We start from the raw sequence: 22,638 nt of genomic DNA, 5'->3' as shown, positions 1-22,638 counted from the left end.
ATACGATACGATACAATAATCGAGACTTTTAAAATTGAAATTATTAGCGGCTACTTGATTTTGTTATATTGCCCTCCAAGTTCTCGATAATTCAGCCTATAATAAAGTCTTGTTCGTCTATGCAGCTGTCAAGATTAATCTTAGAAACTAATTGATTACCTACACATAGATTACAAATACAAAGGGTTAAAAGTGACGAAGAGAAATTCATTGCGCACGATTGAATCGATCAATGCCGAATCCTCAGTAGCGTTACATCGTGCAATCGGCTACAACGGCCAACGAGATTTCCCCAAATTAATTAATGAAAACCATTCGCCGACAGACGGAATCGTTCAATCGGTTGCAATTTCGCCTCGGCAGAGGCTCGCGAGTGCGCTAGCTAACCTCAAGCTACGCTGGCGTCGTTGCTCGGCGACTGCGAAAATTCCAAGCGTCCCTTCTTCGTCGTCGACCCTCGAGCCCCTGTGCGAGTGAGAGTGATGATGATCTTTGCCGTCATAGGTCGGCTCCAGGCTATTCGTCCTGCTGCCCGCGGCATGATGGTTGTTTCCGCTCGCATGGTTAGCCCCTGCAGCATCCAGTACCGTGTCGAAGATCGTCGGATGCTATATCGTCAGTGCATGTGAAACAACACCCCTTTGTCAAACTCTCCAATCTCTTCCTCTCTCTCTCTCTCTCTCTCTCTCTGTCGCTTTCTCGCTAGTTAGCGCGCGCTCACGCACGCGTAATACTGTCTTTATTGCTTGTATTGTAATCATTGGTAATCGTGTGTGTAATCGATAGAAAACGCCCTGGCAGAATCCATTATATTACGTATGTACGCAGCAGGCACATACAGGCTTTTCCTCCGTCACGAACCTTCTTTTGCACTGTTTTCCATTTTCTCTCCGTCATTACTATCGTTTAGATTTTTGTTTTTTCTACTCTCTCTGTAACTTGATGCCAATTCTCTAATGTTTAACGTGTGTATTGCACATCGTTGTATATATATATATATATATATATATAACACCGAGAGATAAAAATAAAAATATATTCGAGAGCAGAAAAACTGTATGAAATATTTTCATTATTAGAAAAATGCTAAAAACCATGCGAGAAAAAAGTGTCGTGGATTAGTGCAGAGTGTTATTTATTATGAGTATTAAAATAATTAGAAAATTACATGCAAAATTTCACAGTTACATAGTGGTTAATGTTTTATTTTATTGTGTCTCGAGATCGGTGCTGTTAATGCAAAAAGAAAGCAATGCACTGAATTGAGATGGAATCAAACAGCATGAACCTCGTTTCATGTGATAAATTGGAAAGAATTTCATATTTGTCATTTAAATTTAATAAAACTGATTTTGTTAATTTAATTATTCTACATTTATTGCGTACTATTGGTTATTCGAAATGATGCTGTAGAAAGTTTTATTTCTTATTTGTTAAAGCCTGTATATGTTCGTTGAGTAGCATACATTTTTACGTTTGGATGCTGCTCATATGGCACAAGTGACAGTGTCGAACAAATATATTAATTTGAAATTATGTTTACGACACATGGAGATATATAGTAATAATTAAGACTGCAAATATTGTTATTGTTATTTATATAATGAGTCATGCAAAACAAACAAATTTGAACAATGAATCTTTACAATTAAATCGATTTCTAGGTAGAAAACAAGAAGGAAGATAAAAAGAAAGAAAGAAATGTAGAAAAAATTAACTGTCAAAGAATTTCGAATATATACGTAATATTCGTATTTTAATGTTAATTGAGTTTAATAGCCAATAAAAATTTTAAAACGTGTGAGTAAATTTTATAGCCAGATAAATATTTTTGCTCTACCTTCACAAGACAATAAAGTAATTTTTTATTATTCCGACGTCTTAATGATTAAAAGCATGCCTGAATTTTTTTATTTGATAATTAAATTAGATTTCCCATCGAGAATAATAAAAGTTAAATTTCGCTATGAAATTTAAGTTTTATCGTTGGCTCGACTGAACCATTCGATGAAGTATTTTGAAACAAGTATAGGAATAGACTAAGTCGTTTAAATAAAGACAGAATTACGATTCAAGACACGCTTCAAGACAATTGTAAGCAAAAGATAAAGAGAAGGCTAGAGATTAACTATCACAAGAATATACTAAATTTATAAATTTAAAAACTAGTCTACAGGATGCTTAAGAAAGAAAAAAAAAATTGAAAAATAATTTCCTTGATAATTTTCTCGACGAATCTCACTAGATTATAGAAAACCGATAAGAAGCCAGAGGAATGTTACATTAAATGTTACATTAAATGCTCGTCATATAACAATGTTATATCGTTTGATAAGTAATTCAAAATTATGGAGAAAATTTTTTAAAAAAATGAATTCCTCGAGCCAAAGTCCGTTAGAATAAAATAAGTGACTATAACTACACAGTCTTACATAAAAATGTGATTAGAGTACGATTATTAAAAGGCGTTCGACATGTAGAGAGTTAAAAAGTAGGAGAGATTCATATAGAAAAAAGTAAAAGATATATTCTAGCTTTGATCTAAGATCGTCTAAATCATGACTAACTAAATTATCTTATGATTAGTTAAATATTATACGTAAATGTAATGCTCGAATGTAATGTCGTGCCTAAAAAGGAAAAAAATATGGATACATTATTCGGGAGGCAAAAGGCGAGCTAATTATTAAAAAAAAAAAAAAAGAAAAAAAAAGAAACTAGATTTCGTCAACGGTACCACTAAAATAAGCAATGTTAGTTAAAATGCTGCAATATATACGTGTGTATATAATGAAAAAAATTAATATTTACTTACACATAATTATTTTAGTACGTTGACGACAACGAGTTGTTATGCAAATATTCGCCTGGCCATTTGCCTAATGCAAACTATTTCGGGCCGAGTATTTGCGCTAAATACTTTTCATAATTTCTTTTAACGGGGTTTACTTGTAAGGTACATATAAGTGTGCTTTGCAAATGGTGTTTTGATTATCAGTGATACTTGGTATAAGTTTATTTTTTATTACTGTTTATCATTATTATGATTATTATTGATATTGATATTAAAGCAAAGTTTACTTTATTGCAAAAGTCTAAAAACATTGCAATCTCACTATATTGCACAACATTCGAAATACCAACGATAATCTAGGCTTTAATTGCATAAATAATTTAATCGTCAATTTCGATTGTTGTTTAATATACGGAGATTGAACTACTGTCAAGCTAAATTTTCTATCTCAATTTCAATCACTCTGTTGATATTTCATTAAGGCTCTAACATTCTAAGCTACGATGATTTTAGTAGGCGTACTAGTATAGAATTTATTTTAGCTAGTGTCTTCATACAGAAAATAATTAAAAATATGCTTGTGTATTAGTGATTTCGTTATATAAGAAAGCACAGTAATTGATGTTGCTATCGAAACTGCAATACATTGTTCTTTTATTGTTATACATCTAAAACTGTGCTGCTCTCAACGTTAAATTAATAACAAATTGTCTTTAATGCCAAACTAAATGGTTTGAAAATTTACAAAACAATATACAAATTAACTAAATAATAAAATGGAATTATCATAATAGGAATTCAAATTGAAAGTATGCAAAAATTAGAATATAAATACGAAATGTAAATAAGTAGCTAAATAAATTTTAAATAAATACAAATGCATTGTCGTGTAGTAGTAAAAAGACGAGTTTTTCTCATACTTTAATTAGAACAGATGCAATTAGAAAAAAAAAATATTATAATAAATTTTTATAAATTTTAAATAGTCGTCGATTGTTATAATTGAGAAAGGCCAGTCTTTGTTATGAAGTGATTTAAAAAAAAAAAAAAAAAAAAAAAAAGATGAACGACGAATACTTAACTGCTATAAATGAAGGTAAAATGATAATAAATAATAATAGTATTAGAAAAGAATTAAGGTAAAAAAAAGTAAGTACTACCGCCTGAGCCGCAGCACTTTGCCCGACATTATCGTTATCGATACGATCGTTATCGCTCTGTAAAACAAACAAAAAAAATCATAAACAGTTTGTTGAGAGCTCTGCCAGTAAGTTTGTTGTTAAAGAGTTGCTTACTTTATATACAACAACAATGTTAATAGTATCGATCGAATAAAACTAAAACGTACGCATGGTACTACAGTGATCTAAATTTGTTGTTCTAAAGATCCAGCAATGCTGAGTTTTGCTTCTCTATTGTATTGTTTTTTTTTTAATTTTTTATTATTTTTTTTTTTTAATAGAGTTTTATTCTAATATTCATGTACGTCAACAAAGAAATTTAATACTCATAATCATTTCTAAATAAGTGCCTACTAAAATTACTCATTAAAATTATAGTATATATCTGGGTTAGCTAATAATCAATAAATTATTTTACTGTTTCATCTATTTTTTATTTTGCATTCATTTTATTTTTGCTAAATATCACTAAACACATATTTAGGTTTTCTATTTGCATTTCGCCGATCGCATATTAATCACAAAATTTTGGAATTTCAACTACATTAGTAGAAAACTATGTGGATTTATAAATAATATATATATATATATATATATATATATATATATATTTCTGAATGTTAATATGTTTCTTAAATTGTCTAACATTTATAAAATAAACAATAGACTATGATTATATTGAAAATGGATATTGATCGTTCTGGGATAATTAATATGAATTTTTATCTACTTTGCATGAATTCGACTAGATCGAATCATAATAATTACATATCCAGAAATGTTTGATCATTGGTTAAAAATGCAATCGATACATCGTCACTCCATTGCTTTCTAAACAACATATAACAAAATAAAGCTTATTGAATAAATATAATGTTGTAGGGGACAATTATAAATAATTCAAAGCTTAGCGAAATGATGATATTCATCAAATCAACGGTGATTTTTAAATTAATTTTTAGGTTAGATACATTTTCACAACAATATTAACACTACTGGTAAGAAAATTAATTTATATAATAAGATTTCCTATAGTCTCCATTTTGAAAGATATTTAATCAGTTATTTTCCATACCCTTGACATTCAATTTCATTACAACCAAAGAAATGTGATGTTATATTTTAATTGATTAAATTAATTAAGTTTTTAGAAAGTAAAGAAGGAAATGGAGACCCGATAAATAGAATGTGGCAAAATGAACACCAATTATCTAAAGGCTGATGTTTAATAATTGGATTCGCTAAATAAAACAAATTTAGAACTTTCATTCATTGATTGTCAACTTCTATGACGGCGAAGCAAACGACAAACACTCATTTGGATATGTACGGAACTTTCCTCGTCATTATGTTCTCTTTATTTTTCAATTTTCATTCTTTTCGGTAACGACTCGTTAAAGTTTGAAAGAAACTAATATTAAAGTTAGAATTACAAAATCAAAAAAAAAGAGAGCATTTTTCTTTTATCATGACAAATAAATTATCATAAACACTAATTAATTGAACAAGAGGTTTTAAAAAGGGGTTTTTTTTTTTTTTTTTTTTTTTTTTTTTTTTTTGTAGAATCGTTAAAAACTAGATGAATATATTTTGTTACTTTGTTACAGAAAACTCACCTCCTTTTGACTAAATCTTGTAGTTTTCCAACTTTCAAGTATTAGGAGACCAGCGTAAATCTTACCCACAGTGAGCTTTCCTTTTTTAACATCTAAAACGTAAAGTATATTATCATTATTAGTTTCTATTGAAAATTTTCTAATTTAGTTAAAAAAAAAAAATAAAAAAAAAAATTACCTTCCGTTCGAGGTACTAAGAGATCTAACATTTTTCTAGCCTGTAAAGGCCAAATATTTCTAATTGTGTCTCTTAACTCTTCATCTGCTTGGTCCATTTCCTCAGCTGTCGAAAGAAGTATTTTCAATATAAATTAAATTAAATTTTTAAGTAAATTATATACTCCAGCGATAGAAATATTTGTTGAAAGTGTGTAATTTTTTAAACGAAATTCAGTACAGTTTGATTGAATTACTTGTGCAATTACTATTTAATCTCACATGATTATCATTTCTTGTTCTTATAATAAAAAAATAAAAAATAAAAAAAAAATAAAAAAAAAAATTACAATTCAAAAACATTCCGTTAAAATCATTGAAAACTAATTAATACATCTATGCGCAAAGATCATTATAATTGTATTAAATATTGAATATTTTATCATACATAAGCGATAAAGTGCATTAAAAAAAGTCAAAGTCATTGCATCGCATAGAAGATGAATATCCCGAAAGTGAAACTTAGAAATTTTATTAACCAAGTGGTAGATATCGACGACCGATCAGCCTTTAGTCTTAATCTACTACAGCTCACCATTTCTCATCTTAATGCTGAGATTTTCGCGTATGAGGGCGAAGAGCGTTGTGGTAAAGTTGACCTTGCCGTCCACGTCCACCGGCATATTCATTCTAATGAGCTTTTTGTAAGCTAATCTGTTGGGGCACTTATTGCCGAAGCCCAGAGGTGGATCCATATTCTTCAGCATATCATACATCTCGGTGTAGTGTATCTTACCGGTGGCGTTCGGATCGTACTCAGCCCAGATCCTAACGAACTCGTCGAGATGATGGGCGCCGAGGATCGACGAGTCCCGCGTCAAATAATCGAAATTGTCCATGATGACGGCGACGAAGAGATTAAGCATGAGGAACGAGCAGAAGAATATGAAGCTGACGAAGTAGGCGTAGGCGAGGTTGGAGCCACACTTGTCGCCCGATTCCTTCGAGCGAGGATCGCATGGCTGATCGGCTATACAGGCCAGCATAATGTTGGGCCAGGCTTCACCCGTCGCGCATCTGCCCCGGAGTCAAGACAGACGAGGAACAAACAAAACAAGCACACGATCCTCTAGTTAGTCTCATATGTCTGACAACCGATGCTCTCGCACTACTGTCGCTTTCTCCCCCATCCCTACCTCTCCTCCCAATAAATAAAGCTCCCTCCCTTTATTCGCTTTGCCCCATTACTTAAGCAAGGAGTTCTCGCTTAGGATCTACAGAACAATGCTGTTCCAAAGAAGGATTAGCTAGTTACACAATTTTAATTCTAGGGAAATTTGAAGAAAAAAAAAAAATATAAAAACTCTTAGACATGTCAGGAAACAGGGATAGCTAGAAAGCCGTGCAGTGATGTGTCCTGCGGGTCATGAAATAATCGCAATTTTGATGTTGATTATTCTAATTCTACATTTCAATATAATAAACTCGATCTTACAAACGATTATTTGAATCTTACGAATAATATTGTTGTCCGTTGTTAAAAAAAAAAAAAAAAAAAAAAAAAAAAAAAAAAAAAAAAAAAAAAGGAGTAATTATTAAATGCATGAAAATTGTTTATAGTTCAATGACATTAGTCACATATATAAATAAAGTGACCTTTTTAAAGAGCATTTGATAAGATATTGTTAATGCGAATAAATATTCCACTTTAGGAAAATAAACGCATTCGGATTATTTCTTATCTCTTTGATATATTTACTTCATTAAGCCCATATTGTTGAATATAAATACATCCTTGCATGCAAAGTTGGCAATTTCATGACTTGCAGCTTCTAATATATAGACTATGCGTGTCGACGTGTACAGGAAAACTAAATTAGTTCTTGAAAGCTAAGGTAATTGAAAATTAAAAAAATTATCGTATCAATATTTATCTATGCGATCTTTGGTAAATATATAGGATATATAAATGTAAATAGTTAATGCATAATAATTTATGCGATAGCGTTATTCTCCGTAGCTTTCGTGCACGTCAATACTAATGGAGGCAGCACTTACCGAAATAGTAACATCAGACCTTGAATGAAACTCTGAAAATTATTGTGCTTGTTGATCGAGTTTTTCTCCACCAAGGCGATGTTACCGAACACCTGAGCGAAGGTAAGCAGATGGCCGCAGCGAAAACAGAGCAAAAGTACCATTAGGATGATTAGGATGATCGAGAATGCATTTTGAAGTTGCTTTTCATTCAATTAATTTTCATTACTCATCGATTAGTATCAAAATGGTTTCATCAATACTTTCGTCAAGAATTCGTTTCGCATATTTCATCACGTGCTCTCTCTTTTGCTGGGCCAGTTACTACTAAATGTATTTTCTTATGCAAACTAGCGGCATTTACTATCAGCACTAATTACTTTACTTGGTTTAATTACATAAAAAAATAATAACATTAAAATAATGTCTCTACAGCTATGGTAAACATTAAAATGTTTGTACTAAATACGGTATTGTAATGGTTTTGGGAATAATGAATAAAAGATTTAATGTATTACCTAAATTTCGTCGAGCAGCTTACTTCTAAATCTACGACCACAAACTATTGCTAATACGTCATACGTTATATAATTACAAAATAATAATAAGTATAATCGAGCACGATTGAATCGCCCTTGACGAGCAAAATTACTGCCTCTTTACAGCTCTCTAAACTAGCTGGACAAATTATATAAATAATAATAATACATTTTTGGCTATTAATCAATTGTTATTCAGAACATTTTACGATAATCGGCTAAGTAATATTAATAGTAGAATAAAAGAAAAATAAAAAAAAAACAAATAAACAAAGAAATACAAAAATGTTATGATTATGAAGCAATGTTATACGGAAATATAACCGGGCAATATATAAAGATCATAAGCTTTTCTATATTTAGCGATTATAAATTTTTTTTTTTTTTTTTTTGTTTTTGTTTAGTAATGGTCCAATGTTCAGCTGCTCGACTCACCGAAACAGTAACATAAGACCACCAAAAAAGGACTGAAAGTTGTTGTGTGATTCGATAGCCGTCGTTGGATCATTCGCCAGATTTCCAAAGACCTGATGATTAAAGATTATCACATGATTCATTTGTTACTTATACTGAAATTCGCGAAATTCTCAAATCACCGTATTTTAAAAAAAAATTTTTTTTTTATTTGCTATGGAATAGGATTTCTTTGTTTTTTCAAGTATTACAATATTACGTTCCACTTCAATGCTGATTGGTTGATTCTGTAGTACTTGACCTATATACTCTTATTTTAACATGGAGAAAGTTTTGCAACGATAATGGTTAATTTTTATAGATAGCAGATGAATATTTTAACATTGTTTATACAAGAATACAAGAGAAGGTGTTTTAATTTTTCAATAATTTCTTAACTTATGCACGCAAGAAAATACTTGACTACTGTTGGAAAAACCACAAGAACAAGGTATATTTATCAATAATTGCGATGAACAGTATTAGAGTCGTTTTTTAAAAATTTTTTTTTTTTTTTTTTTTTTTTTCGTAAATTTCTTCAATAGTTGAAAAATGGTATATTTTTCTAATTTAGCCTCGTGGAATAGTATTTTTAATTAATACGAACTATATAAACAAGAGATTCGGTTTAATTGCAATTAGATCATTGAGAATTAATTGAATTGGACATTCAATATGGAATAAATAATAACGATAAATATATAATCCTTAGGCAATTTAAAAAAAAAAAAAATGAGAATGGTTCTCTTGCTTTATAAATCACGTGAAATTGATCGAGCTTCAATTCTTACCTGCATGCCGATGATCGCATAAATGAAGAAGAGCATTGCTATAAGTAAGCATACGTATGGCAGAGCCTAAAATAAAAATTAACAAATTAGATCATTGGTAAGAATGTGCATGATTGATTATCAATAGAGAATTCGGTAATGTATAAAGAAGAGCGCGCTAGGTGATAATATTTATCTAATGTAAAGATGCTTTATAAATAGAAGACCCGGGCATTATAATTATCGATTAGACCTTTCGAGGCGCGTTAAAAGCGCGCCCTGATAAACTTGGTATTTCATACGAATGCATACATACTGTTAAGCCGATGGTATGGCCGATGTGATTACCTTGAATGACTGGACAAAAGTCCAAAGTAAGATCCGTATGGTATAACCCTGTCTGAGGAGCTTGATAAGCCTGGCGGCACGAAAGAGTCTGAGGAAGCCGACGTTGATGAAATTCTCCTGCAGTGGGCAGAGAAAATTACACTTAAAGACAAAAAATTGATGGTCCACCGTTTAGTGAAAGGTGGGGCTTCGCGCGCGCAAAGGAGCCGGCCTAAGCTGAGCACGACGATCCGCTCGTTGAGATCGGAATCGGCGAGTCGCTTTACAAGGGCCGAACTCTTGCCCGGTCGAAGCTATCAAGATTTCTTTTTTCAAGCTCTGTCCCTTTCGTCTGCGTATCTACTGTTATTATCGTCCAATATGTCGCTAAATATGAACTCTACGTTTCACAAATATCTACTGTCTTTAGCTGTACGAATGTTTTACCATTTGTCTAAGGCACTTTCTGAAAAATCCTTGATCGGCAGTTACTGACTTTTGTATTCTTATCCGGAATATGAAGTTTGATTTATGCGAAGAGCAAAAAAAAAAAGAAAAAAAAGAAAAACAAAAGAAAAAAAAAGAAAAAAAAGAAGATATTATTAGCATTCAAACGATTAACAAAAAAAATTGATTATCAAGCTAATGGCAATTGTCACAATAATACATTAGCGTTGTCTAGAATTTTAATTATTGTAAATGCCCATCGATTTCATGTAAAGTTTTTATAGTTTTACCATCTATTGCATTACAATTTTTAACGAGTATTTTTTAATTTATGATTCGAAATTTCATAGAATTTGCGCTATAAGCAATGGTTGATTTTGGAAAATTACATAGCCGTTAATGCACTTGTCAATGGATCCTTGAGAAAGTGGCTAATATTAGTTTTACAAATTACTAAATGTAAATTGTCGTATTCGTCTTTCATTTTTTTTTTCTTCTTTCTTTTAATTAATTAACATGGGTACTATATAATACATATACTAAAGTAAGATAAGACCGTGTGTCGAAGCGGAAAAATATGATTGCGCGAATAAATTATATTGCTGAATATCAGCAAATTATCAGCATAATGTCACAATAAAAGGCAAAAGACTCAACATTTATCTTGAGCAATAAAAGAGATACAAATAGGCAATTGAAATAAAAAATTTTAAACTTAAAATAAAGCTAGCAAGATCCGCTAATCAAACACACGGCCCCGTAAAATGTAATTTAAACAAGTATTAACACAAATAGCGATTAAATATGAAGGAAATCATTATGTCTCAAGATAGGTTGAAGAATAAACTGATATAAAGTGATCTACCTGGAAACACAGTGATAATCTATATTGTTTTTGGATTAATGCAAGAATATTTAATAAGGTTAAGAAAGCAAGAAGCCTGATTTTGCGAAGATTAATTGAGGACAATTAGCTATAAATAACAGGATATTGGTTTGATAGCGATATAAGCATCATTAAACACCAAAAGAATTTAGATTATATAATTATGTTTGAAAGTTTTAGTACTCAGACATTTATCAATCTAAAAACTGAGTTTTAACATTTGAATTTTTCTTTAAAAAATAAATCAAAAAGTATATTATACATAACAACAGAACGGCAGAATGAATTCTAATATTCTAGCTTCATCTACTATATCCTAGTATTGTTTAAAAAATATATTTATATGCTGAAAATAATAGTTTCAGACATGAATTTTATGTCAAATTTTTTGCTACCATATGTATATGTCTGTGTTTATATATATATATATACATATAATACCTGAAAATTTAATCGATAAAATCTTTTGCGTCAACTATTATTGTCAGATTTGTCAGTCGGTTATTCTATTATATACAGAAATCTTAAGATTAGAGAATCAATCGAACAATTTTCCTCTTATTATTATTATAATAATTATAGAAAATTTATTTTAATATGATTTACGCATCCATTATCATCGTGTGCAAATTAATAATTTTTGCCCGAATTAAACGGAATAATGGATATTATTATTAAAAGCTATGCATCGTAAGAACTATTTAAATGGAAATCTGTAATTTAAATTTTTAATGAACATTCTAAAAGACAAACAGACTTTTGAGTTTCAGTGTTGCCAAATTCGTGACATATCTTGTTTCTGCGAAGATTTTGTGTTGAGTACAATCTGTAAATAATGATTTTAATTTCATAATAATAAAAATTAAAACTAAATCATATCACGTATATTAAGTTATTTAGTGAAAAAATTTCTACACTTTTTGTGTGATATAATAAGCAAACGAAAGTGCAAAAAAATAAGTATTCCAATAAGCCAACTGAAAGATATAAAACAGTGATACAAACACTCTTATGTACATTTTTCATCACTCGCACACATGTTTGCATAAAAAAAAAAAAAAAAAAAAAAAAAAAGAAGAAGAAGAAGAAGAAAACAAGAAACCGTGTAATTATACTTCGCATATCAACAATTATTATGCGGAGTATACAAATATGTCTCACCTTTCTACCTTTATAGTAGTTCATATCCTTCTGAAAATTGAAGTTCTTTTGTTTAAATTTTATTAAATAGAACCAATTGTCATATATTCAATTTTAGTAATAAGAGGACATACTCGTCATAACAATTTCTCTATTATACATTGTGGGATTTAACTTATTAATGTGTAAAACAGAAACTATGTGCAAAGTGCACTTAAATATAAATCAAACTTAAGTTGTGTAATATGAAGCGCCACTACGTGTTGATTCGATACTTCATTGTGCTGTGCAAAATAATAAATTTTCGTGATTAATGTACATGTAACGAACATTTACACTATTCACAATAAAATATAATGCGTAAGAATAATATGTGAATAATATCAACTTAAGTAATGTGATTACATTTACTAAAAAATAAAATATACACTACGCAACGGATTTTAATCAGGCTGTTGAATGATTTATGGTACATCGAAAGAGTCTGAATTTTCACGCGTATTCTTCAATATGCAATATTATGTTACATTTATACATTTAATAAATATTACATAATAACGTAATTTTTTTATCAATTTCTTCAATGTACAGGTGCTAAAGACACTTTCAAAAGCGAAAATCGAATTTAAAATCCAAAATATTATCTTTGGGAGTCTGACAGTGTAGGAACATGAACTCATCACTATATTAATATGAGTAAAAATTTGAAATTCCTATGTACCAAACCATGAAAAATTTACTCAACAATGCAATAATGCAATAATTTCGTTAAAAATCAAGTTTAATAATTTTTATTAAAGTATCAATTGTAATGAGTGGTTTATATGTGGTGCTAAATGTTTTTTTTTTTTTTTTTTTTGGCAACACTGCTTTTCTTTTTACCTAATAACATACTTGATTGATTATTTTTATCGCGATAAACATTTGTTCGATAATCCTTTTTGTTTTCTGTCTTGAATATCAAATAATAAATACACAAATAGTCGCAAAGAATGGTTTATCTAATAGGTAAACTTCTACGTTAATGCATATACATACATACATATATATATATATATATATATATATATATATATATATATATATATATGTATATATATATATATATATATATACACATTATATAATAAAATCTAAACTAATAAACTGAAATATTTGTCATATTGAAACAAAATCGATGCAGTAGATTCTAGGAACGCTAGAGAAGAATCATTTTGAAGGAATTATTAGTCGCCATTAAACTATATGATCAATTATAACATTGATATAACGAGGTTGGGTAGGATGATTCAAACTAATTCAATTAATAATGGAGGATTTCAATTCTGAGCGCCAATGAACTGCAGCTTCCACTAAAGCGGCTTGCTTCTGTATATATTTATATTAATAATCAACGTTTAAATGGAAACAAACTACGTCGCTATCTGCACATATCTCCAACGACTTACCCGTCGTACGTTCTCTTTCTCGTTTTGAAAAATACGCGCTATGCTATCCTGGTTAAAGAAAAGAAACTTTTCAATATTATTTTTTATTAAACTGCACAGATGCACCGAATGACTCGAGAGAGCTCGCTCATTAAAACCTTAACGGTTTTAATTAGTTTTCGGATACAATTAATTCGTTTCATTAAATTTTTACGATTCACGATACTATTTCAAACGAAAAACAAACATTTACACCTAGAAATTGTAGTCTATAAATATTATTTCACGGTGTAAAGTGCAAAAATATCGAGTACGGAAATATATTTTATGGCTCGAATCAATGAGTTTCTGTTAATTCTGTGTTGGAGTTTATTATTTTATTTCTTACGCAATGAACAAATGTACATAATTATTCTCGATATCATTGTCGTTTAGTCCGTAAAATTCCAATAAATCCTTCTATTCGATACATTAGTGGGACAGACGATAGTGTAGTATTATTATATTTTAAAGTTTAATATTAATAATACACAAAGTAAATATAATTATCGAGCTCCTTCTTTTCATTTCGTAAAATTGCATGGCAGTTGGGACGATCGCCCAGCAAAATATAAGAATTAAATTTTGTTGAACATCGACATTAATATTAGTTAAACGGGAAATCTTAAAAAGTAACGTCAATAGAAATAACGAGTATGTTATGTATTGGATGTTGGTATTATAAAATAACAATGTGTATAGAATACTTGGACTTTACGTACCCCGAATTCGATGACTAGCGCGTCCACGATGCTACCGATGACCGTGATAAAATCAAATGTATTCCAGGGATCCTTGAAGAAGTTCTAAATAGGATGGGCGAAGAACGCGTGTATTAGGCATTTGACAATAATATTTAATCGAGCTCATTCGTAAGTTTTCTTGCGAAATGATGAATTATTGAAATATTTATAATTACATGCACAATCTCCTTTTACTGATTATTAAAATTATAAAAAAGAATCTTTAATTAATTTTCGCATTTAAATTTATTTATTATTATGTACATACGTACATTTAATAATAAGTTATTTCCAAAAAAACTTTCAAACGATTTGTACTAATTGCTACATCCAGATATTTGTAATATTGAGACAATAACTACATTTATTTGTATTATCTTTAATGATAATTTTTATCAAATATCAGTGTACCTCGTTTTATTTCGGTATCCGGTAATACAATTAATTATTCTCCACAATTTTACGTGTAATACGTGTAATACTTTATCGGTGTCTGTACGAGTGTTTTTACACCGAGTGTTTATATGATGTATGAGTCGCGTTGGTGATACGTATAATTTTATATTTATATATTTAAATGCGTGTATTTAAAGGTATAAAACTTTGTACTGAAAAGCAATGTGTTCTGTCCTTCCGATGAGGAAGAAAAGATTAGAATAATATATAATATATACGGTGATGGCGCGGTAATGTGTGCTGGTGCATTTTAACTAATGTGTTTGTTCAATGTTATATATATATATATATATATATATATATAAAGAGAGAGAGAGAGAGAGAGAGAGAGAGAGAGAGAGCGAGATAGAGAAAGAGAGAGACAGTGTCGTCAATAGAATAATCGACTATATATATATATATATATATATATATATGTACACACGCGTGTATGTGAAAAAAATATAAATATGTTTGTGCATGTGTGTGTATATATATATATATATATATATATATATATATATATATATGAAAGAGGATTCTTTCTATTAAAAAAGAAGTCTACGGGAGCATGCCGGTTTTAGCAAGCATTCTATAAATAGTTTCAACATTATTTTACGCGAGAGTTTTACGTGAAAAAATCTGTAATATTTTTAAATATATCTAATACTTTTAAATGATAGACTAATAATAAGTATTGGTGTGTGTGTGTGTGTATATATATATATGTAATTAATTAATTGTTCTCTACAGGTATATACGTAGAGCTATTACATCTATAAAACTATTACATCTATGCTTATTTAATACTCAAGTCGAATAAAATATTCATGAATATAAACTTAAACGCGAAGAAGAATTTTTTTGTTCAACTTACGAAAAACAAATAAATTAAACATAAATTCTTCGTGCATTGTTAATACTCTACATATCGACTGATGTTCGATAAAAATGCAAAGACTTGATTTGTTTCGATAACCATAATAAAATTTCTAGTCCCGTTTCCTTTGCCTAAATCCAGACAGTGAATACTCTTACGTATAGCTTCCATCACTTTATAATCTTACGTTTTCTTTAGTATTTAGTATCTATAAGGTGGTATAAATGCATATTGCAGTGACACTATTGCAGTGTATTTTTGAACATGATAATATTACCATTGTATAAATATTGTTATTATTATTATCGTTATTGTTATTATTGGTAATACTGTTAATATTATTATTGTTATAATAATAAATTTCATTAATTAATATTATCAGACATTGATTTGTGAGAGAGTGGAGTGGTGAGTTAAGGCTTTTTTGTACCTTACATCCGAAGGCGACGAGTTTAAGGATGCACTCAATGAAGAAAAGGAGGGTGACGACCAAGTTCACGTAGGTCAAGCTGTCCAATAGAACTGGCGGCGCGTCGTGATACTACAAAATACACCCAACACACAGACGTAACACACTCGGCTAATTTACTTGTTATTCTATGTTTAATTCAAACGTACATAGGCTAGATGCATTTATATAATAATTGCTTGATCTGTGTGTATTATTGTTTTATCATTAAATTATCGTATACTTTTTTTGATGCCAAATTACTCTATTTGCCTTACATTAAATCATCTTGGCAAGAAAAGCGAATTATATGAACCACTTTGTACTATAAAAAAGACAAAATGTCTTTTCTTTTGGTTGCAGAATATTATTGGCTAAATCTCACAATTAAGTAAAATTTCAGCGTTTACATTATGAATGGAAAAGTTGATTTGACATAGTTGATTTACAAATATTTATACCCAATTGTGAGTACGTTTCTATCTATTTTATGAAGATTTGTTAAGAATGATTTATAATTAAGTATTCTATATAAACAAAAACAAAGACAAAAAAAAAAACAAAATAAAAACAAAAATGGACATTAAAACATTGTACCACAGTCACATAAAGCCGTGCTATAAAAGAATGCAAATTATATTTGAACAAATGTTGATGATGATCGACGACGATACAAGACTTTCTAGCATGGGAGGACAAGAACAAACAAACAAAATCATTACCCGTGTACTATTATTCTACAATTTTCATTGGTTACATGAATCACTAGATAAAATTATGTACACGTGATTATTTATTTCGCTATGCATGTGTATAAAAAATGAATAAATAAATAAATAGAAAGATAAATAAATAAATAAATAAACCCAACACATATGCAGTGATACATGCTCATGCATCGGCAAAATGTTTTAATGCAGAGAATTGGGAGTCAGCGTCAAGGTAAATTCTTCTTTTTTTTTTTTTCTTTTTTTTTTCTTTGCCTAGGACTTCTCTTCGTGTCAATCTGAAGAATATCGAAAATAATGCAATAATGAAAAAATAAAGTGATATATATAAATGTAAATAGCCATTAACTGTAGCAAATACAATGAGATAAAGATTTAGATAGAAACTGAGTTAAATATAGAGATATGAAAGATTTTAAATAATAATCAAAAATGAAAATAAAATTACGTGTTCGATAATACTTTAGTGAAAGCTTAAATGTAGACTTTTGTCTTTCATACGTACGTGTACGAGTGTTCATATATGTTGGTCGTGTATGCATACGTGTGGATGAATGTATTTTGTTTGACAGTTCTTTATGTATCAATGTGATTTATCATTACGTATAGACGTGTTTGCTACGTGTCGTTGTAGTTTTGATTAATTTTTATTTTTCATTACCTAGCCGTACGAGGCTTTTGCGAGCTCGTAACACAAGGACACCGAGATTCTAACGACACTTGTCGTTTCGTAAATTTTACATTTTACATATAATTGTGTGCGTGTATACGTTATGCATAATTTTTTATGGAAATTTTTTTTTTATCATTCATTAAATATATTAAGTCTAGTTTACTGTTATAATCCCCCTGGTTCAACGACTTGCTTCAAGGCTATTATTATGTTCTATATTTTATCTAGGAAGCGAAACTTACCAGACTCGACAAAGTCAGAGAAATAAGATTCGTGTCGTTTCTCATTCTTACCAGTACACGCTCGTACTGTCCTTACGAGCTTACGAATTCACGTTATTCAATGCAGTTCAACGACTCACTTAATGAGCCTGATCAGTATGACAGGCATAATTATCGGGCAATTAATAGCCGATGGTTAGTTTAGGAAAATCACGCGCAAAGAAACGCCACGATAACTCGATTCACTGACGGTAATTGGATGCCATTAATAAGAATGAAATAGATGAATGTGATACCAGAGCCCGTTTATTCGAGGATTTAGGATTATCTTTCATTTGTTCTTGAGGGTATGGAGCTCTTACCCTGACGCCGAACGCGGCGATCTTCATAATGCACTCGACGGTGAACATCCCCGTAAAGCACATGTTCATGTACTTCAGTGTGTTCTTGTACAGGTCGCTCTGCCGGTGGTACTGGAATGCACACACTGACAAACACACGGCCGACAAACAAAAGTACAAAACTTACGGGTATATAAAAATTTAGACATAACTCGAAGCACATCATTTCTCTTTTTTTTTTCTGATCGAGCTTTCTTTTTAAACTCTCTTTCATTTAAATTTACACTTCATATATATATTTTTTTCTCAAACATTGTATATTACTCAAGATGTTTCATCTCTTTTCAATCTTCTATTATGATTAAATTAAAGGAGCGTGGTATTTAATCTACTCGCTACCAACTTTAATTAACTAACCGAGCCAGTAAATGATAATTTTTATTTTAAAAGCTAGTAGATGCCAGTCTATGGTACGTACGGAGGACATCACAAGGGTTAAAATATATTTTCGTTATTATATTTGGCAGATAATGGATTTTAACTAAAGAGTCAAGGGAACAATCTATAATGATCTACAATCGATACTAATCGACTAACGTGTTTAACATCTTTGCTATTCATATGTTAGAGAGATCGCATACATATAAGTCGTATGTTATTTTTATTATTTCATTATGATAATTTATGATGTGCTATTTATAGAATAATTACGACAATGAAATTTCAGTTTGAAGAAACTTTTAGGAAAAATATGTAACTATAGATATCATAATAAACATATCTCACTGTCGTTCATAAAAGTTTCCAATAAAGCGAATATGCTCAATTATCTTGGAAATTTTATTGTAAAAATGTATGATAAATCAAATATATCAAATGAAATGAATAGAGGTGAATCAGATTTCGTTGTCATTGACACGACAAAAAGACCAATGACCTACGTTACAATTAATAAAACAAAAAAAAAAAAAAAAAAAAAAAAAAAAAAAAAAAATATATCATAAACCAAAACTACTAAAAAATACTTCGTGATTTTCAAATAATTAAATCAACTTAAAGAAGTACGCGGCAATTATGCAAAGTTTTGCAATAAAAGAAAATAAATTATGGATATGTGGAATTGAGAAAAAGAAGATAAAGATGGGAGTGGATGTTTATTACATTTTGACGAAAGGGAATGTATTTTATTTGAAAGAGTTTATGCGCAGTACAATTACCCCGTACAATAAAGTGATTGAATAAAGTAACATTCCGTGAATTCCAGTGCTTTTTCATTTCCTGTGTTACAACCAGCATGCGACACGCATTTTGTGTGTGTAAATGAGAGTCGTGCTGTATTTTTCATTAATTCGAATTGGAGTGAGAGAGAGAGAGAGAGAGAGAGAGAGAGAGTGAGTGAGTGAGTGAGTGAGTGAGTGAGCGAGTGATTGAGTGATTGAGTGAGAGAGAGAGAGAGAGAGAGAGAGAGAGAGAGTGAACAAAATACTGATAGATAGAGATTACGTGTCTTTTTGAAAACGATTAAGTTATTAAAAACTCTTGTTTATTCTTTTATAGTTTTATCATGAAAATTGCAACAACAAAAACAAAAAAAACAAAAAAAAACTACAGACGCGATCAATTAACTCTCCAGTATTCGAATCTATGTAAATGACAGATTAATGTTGTGCAGCGGTTCATCAATAATTTAATGCTGTGCTAGTGCTGTAAAGATTTCAACACCCTCTTTCAGGCATATAAAATTCAAGCCAGTGGTTCATTATCAACAGAATGAAAAATTTATTTTGAGATATTTTATAACAAATGGTAAACAGAGGTGCATAAAAAAAAAATAAAAAAATAAAAATAGCGGAACTAAAAATACTGTTTTTTTTATTCATCACAATAAATGGATGGTTACGAGCTTTTTGTCACATATAATAATATATGTTTGACAGGGATAAGGATTACACTAATATTCCTTATGATATTAAGTAGTAAATAGAAGGATTTATTAGCATTGATATATTATTTATTAATTTAATAAGCGTGTGCAGACAAATTTAATACTTTGTGCCAAAAATTCTAAGTTAAATATCGCGTTCGAAAATACCTTCATCCGTTCGAAAAAGAAGTAGCTTTATCATTTGAGAGTAATATTGCAATAAAATAAAATTGAATCAGATAGTTTCAGATTAATAATAGGTTTCCTAGTGCAAAAGCAAAAGTTCCAGCGTGAAATAATATAATTTTACAGGCGTTTTTATTTAAAATTACGTATAGTCATGTAAATCGGATATAATAGACTGACCGTGCTAACTTAAGTATATATATATAACAGTAATGAGAAATTATTGAAAGAGAAATTATTACTTTACTTAATGAAAAAATAGTAGTATTACGCGTTTATAAAAGGTTACTATAGGTTTTCATATTACAATTTATTACGTGTCATAATGTACTTTATATGATGCATTAAATCAATGAAGGAATAAATCTTCAAACAACATTTACGCAATTTTAACGTTTGATAAAATAAATGTATAAACGTATGTTTTGATATATTAATTGAGACAGAATTATCCGTTTTTTTTTTTTTGTTTTTTTTTTTGGGTATGGTTCTAGAAGAAATACAACGAGAATAGGTTAGGAAATATGATTTTGGAAAGTGTGATATTATTCGCTTTATAGAGCGATGAGTTTTTCTTCAACAATTTACGCAGAGTACAGGATGTGACAATTCCTCTTATTCATGATCAATAAAATTATAATAATTGTATAATTATATAATTTTATAATGATTTCAATAAGAGTGAGGAGAAAATATAACTGTCAAACTAGCAACGGTAGGAACGAGGGCTCAAAAAGAAAAAAAAAAGGAACTACGTGTATTTTGCCAAAAACAGATAGGAACCACAGATATATGTATGAAACAAATACGTTGACAAGCAAATATACAATGAATTTTTATCTTAAACAGATGTGCGTAATTATTTTACAAACTTTTAATTTAACTGTATGTACTATATTGTACAATAATCAATGAATTTTAAAGAAAACTCTCTTTTTTGAATTCCGAAGAAACACAAATTTATGATCAGTTGATTTGAAAAGTACTCCTCGAGAAGTCGTTTAATTCGAAGTTAAAACAAAATTCGCGTATTTTTTTCTTTCTCTATATATTAAAAAAAAAAAAAAAAAAAAAAAAAAAAAAAAAAAATTCTTTCAATGAAATAAAATATTATATATAAATATAACCTTAAATAAACGGATGAAATTAAAAAACACTATCATCGTCCGTTTCCATATTTTCCTTCGTCGTAGTTAATAAAAATTTGATTCTTGAAACGTGTTTGCGCGTTATTCATGAAAGAAATTTGAAGCTTAAAATTCTGAAATTTTAATGATAAATCAAATATTCGTTATCAAGGTGCGCTTACCTTCATCATAAGTAAAAGTGTATTAAGAACGATAAGAATCATGATGAAATACTCGAAGGGCGTTGACATCACTATCCTCCAGATCTTGTATTTCATGCTATTTCGTTCTTTCGGCATGTACCTTTCGAGTGGTCGAGCCTGTATCGTAAAGTCTATACAAGATTTCTGAAAGAAAAAAAATTAAGAAAATAAGGAGGGGTGCGATTATCGTACAAACTTTCACTCTAATTCTTTATAAATAGGAGCTTTCCCATAATTACCTGATTTTTATCAATTTCTCCGTCCTGTAGCTCGGCTTCACCTTGCTCCTGGAAAGTGATGATGATCAAGGCCACGAAGATGTTGACGAAGAAAAATGGAAAGACAATGAAGTATACTATGTAGAATATGGACATTTCGATGCGAAAATTTTGTATGGGGCCCTTATTCTCGTAAGTGGCAGCCATGGAGTTCTGCAGGATTTGTGGCCACCCCTCACCTGTCTGTACAGCGAATAACGTTAACATCGCCACCATGACGTTATCGTAATGAAAGGACTGCGATTCCCATTTTCGTTCTTTAGCTTCCGGATGTAGTTCGTTCTCTTCGAAAACGAAAAACCAGCCCCTACGAATAATGTACCATTATAAGATCTTCATCGATACGCACAATAACAATCTCTTTGAGATAGTATTTGTAGTATTTCCAATTATATCAATGAAATAATGTATTATTATACGGTATATTTTATTGTCCATTTGATAACAATAACAATAACAATAACAATAACAATAACAATAACAACAATAATAATGCGGATAATGATATCACATTTTAATTAAAAATTTTGTATTCAATGTTACCGTTACGACTAATTCACTATAAACTCAACAAAGCAAGCGAGCAACCAAAACAAAACAAAATAAAACAATATCCCCCCCCCACCCACCCCCTCCCCC

The 22,638-nt window shown here is 30.0% G+C and overlaps 1 protein-coding gene across 1 annotated transcript in view; it reads right to left on the bottom strand.

Annotated features, from left to right (window-relative positions):
* The window catches only part of cac (calcium voltage-gated channel subunit cacophony), an 85,266-nt gene that overhangs the window by 8,715 nt on the left and 53,913 nt on the right, over positions 1 to 22,638 (bottom strand). The window contains exons 16-26 of the mRNA XM_011507884.1: positions 21,961 to 22,306; positions 21,701 to 21,865; positions 18,303 to 18,413; positions 14,535 to 14,618; positions 9,895 to 10,011; positions 9,568 to 9,633; positions 7,806 to 7,897; positions 6,343 to 6,824; positions 5,770 to 5,874; positions 5,592 to 5,683; positions 388 to 608 (exon numbers count right to left, since the gene is read on the bottom strand). Coding sequence (XP_011506186.1) covers positions 388 to 608; positions 5,592 to 5,683; positions 5,770 to 5,874; positions 6,343 to 6,824; positions 7,806 to 7,897; positions 9,568 to 9,633; positions 9,895 to 10,011; positions 14,535 to 14,618; positions 18,303 to 18,413; positions 21,701 to 21,865; positions 21,961 to 22,306 — 1,881 coding nt within the window. The remainder of the gene's footprint in view (positions 1 to 387; positions 609 to 5,591; positions 5,684 to 5,769; positions 5,875 to 6,342; positions 6,825 to 7,805; positions 7,898 to 9,567; positions 9,634 to 9,894; positions 10,012 to 14,534; positions 14,619 to 18,302; positions 18,414 to 21,700; positions 21,866 to 21,960; positions 22,307 to 22,638) is intronic.

Source organism: Ceratosolen solmsi, unplaced genomic scaffold (assembly GCF_000503995.2).
Source record: "Ceratosolen solmsi marchali unplaced genomic scaffold, CerSol_1.0 scaffold1, whole genome shotgun sequence".
Taxonomy (NCBI): Eukaryota; Metazoa; Arthropoda; class Insecta; order Hymenoptera; family Agaonidae; genus Ceratosolen; species Ceratosolen solmsi.
Note: the sequence above shows the minus strand (reverse complement) of the source record. Positions and strands in the feature narration are given on the sequence as shown.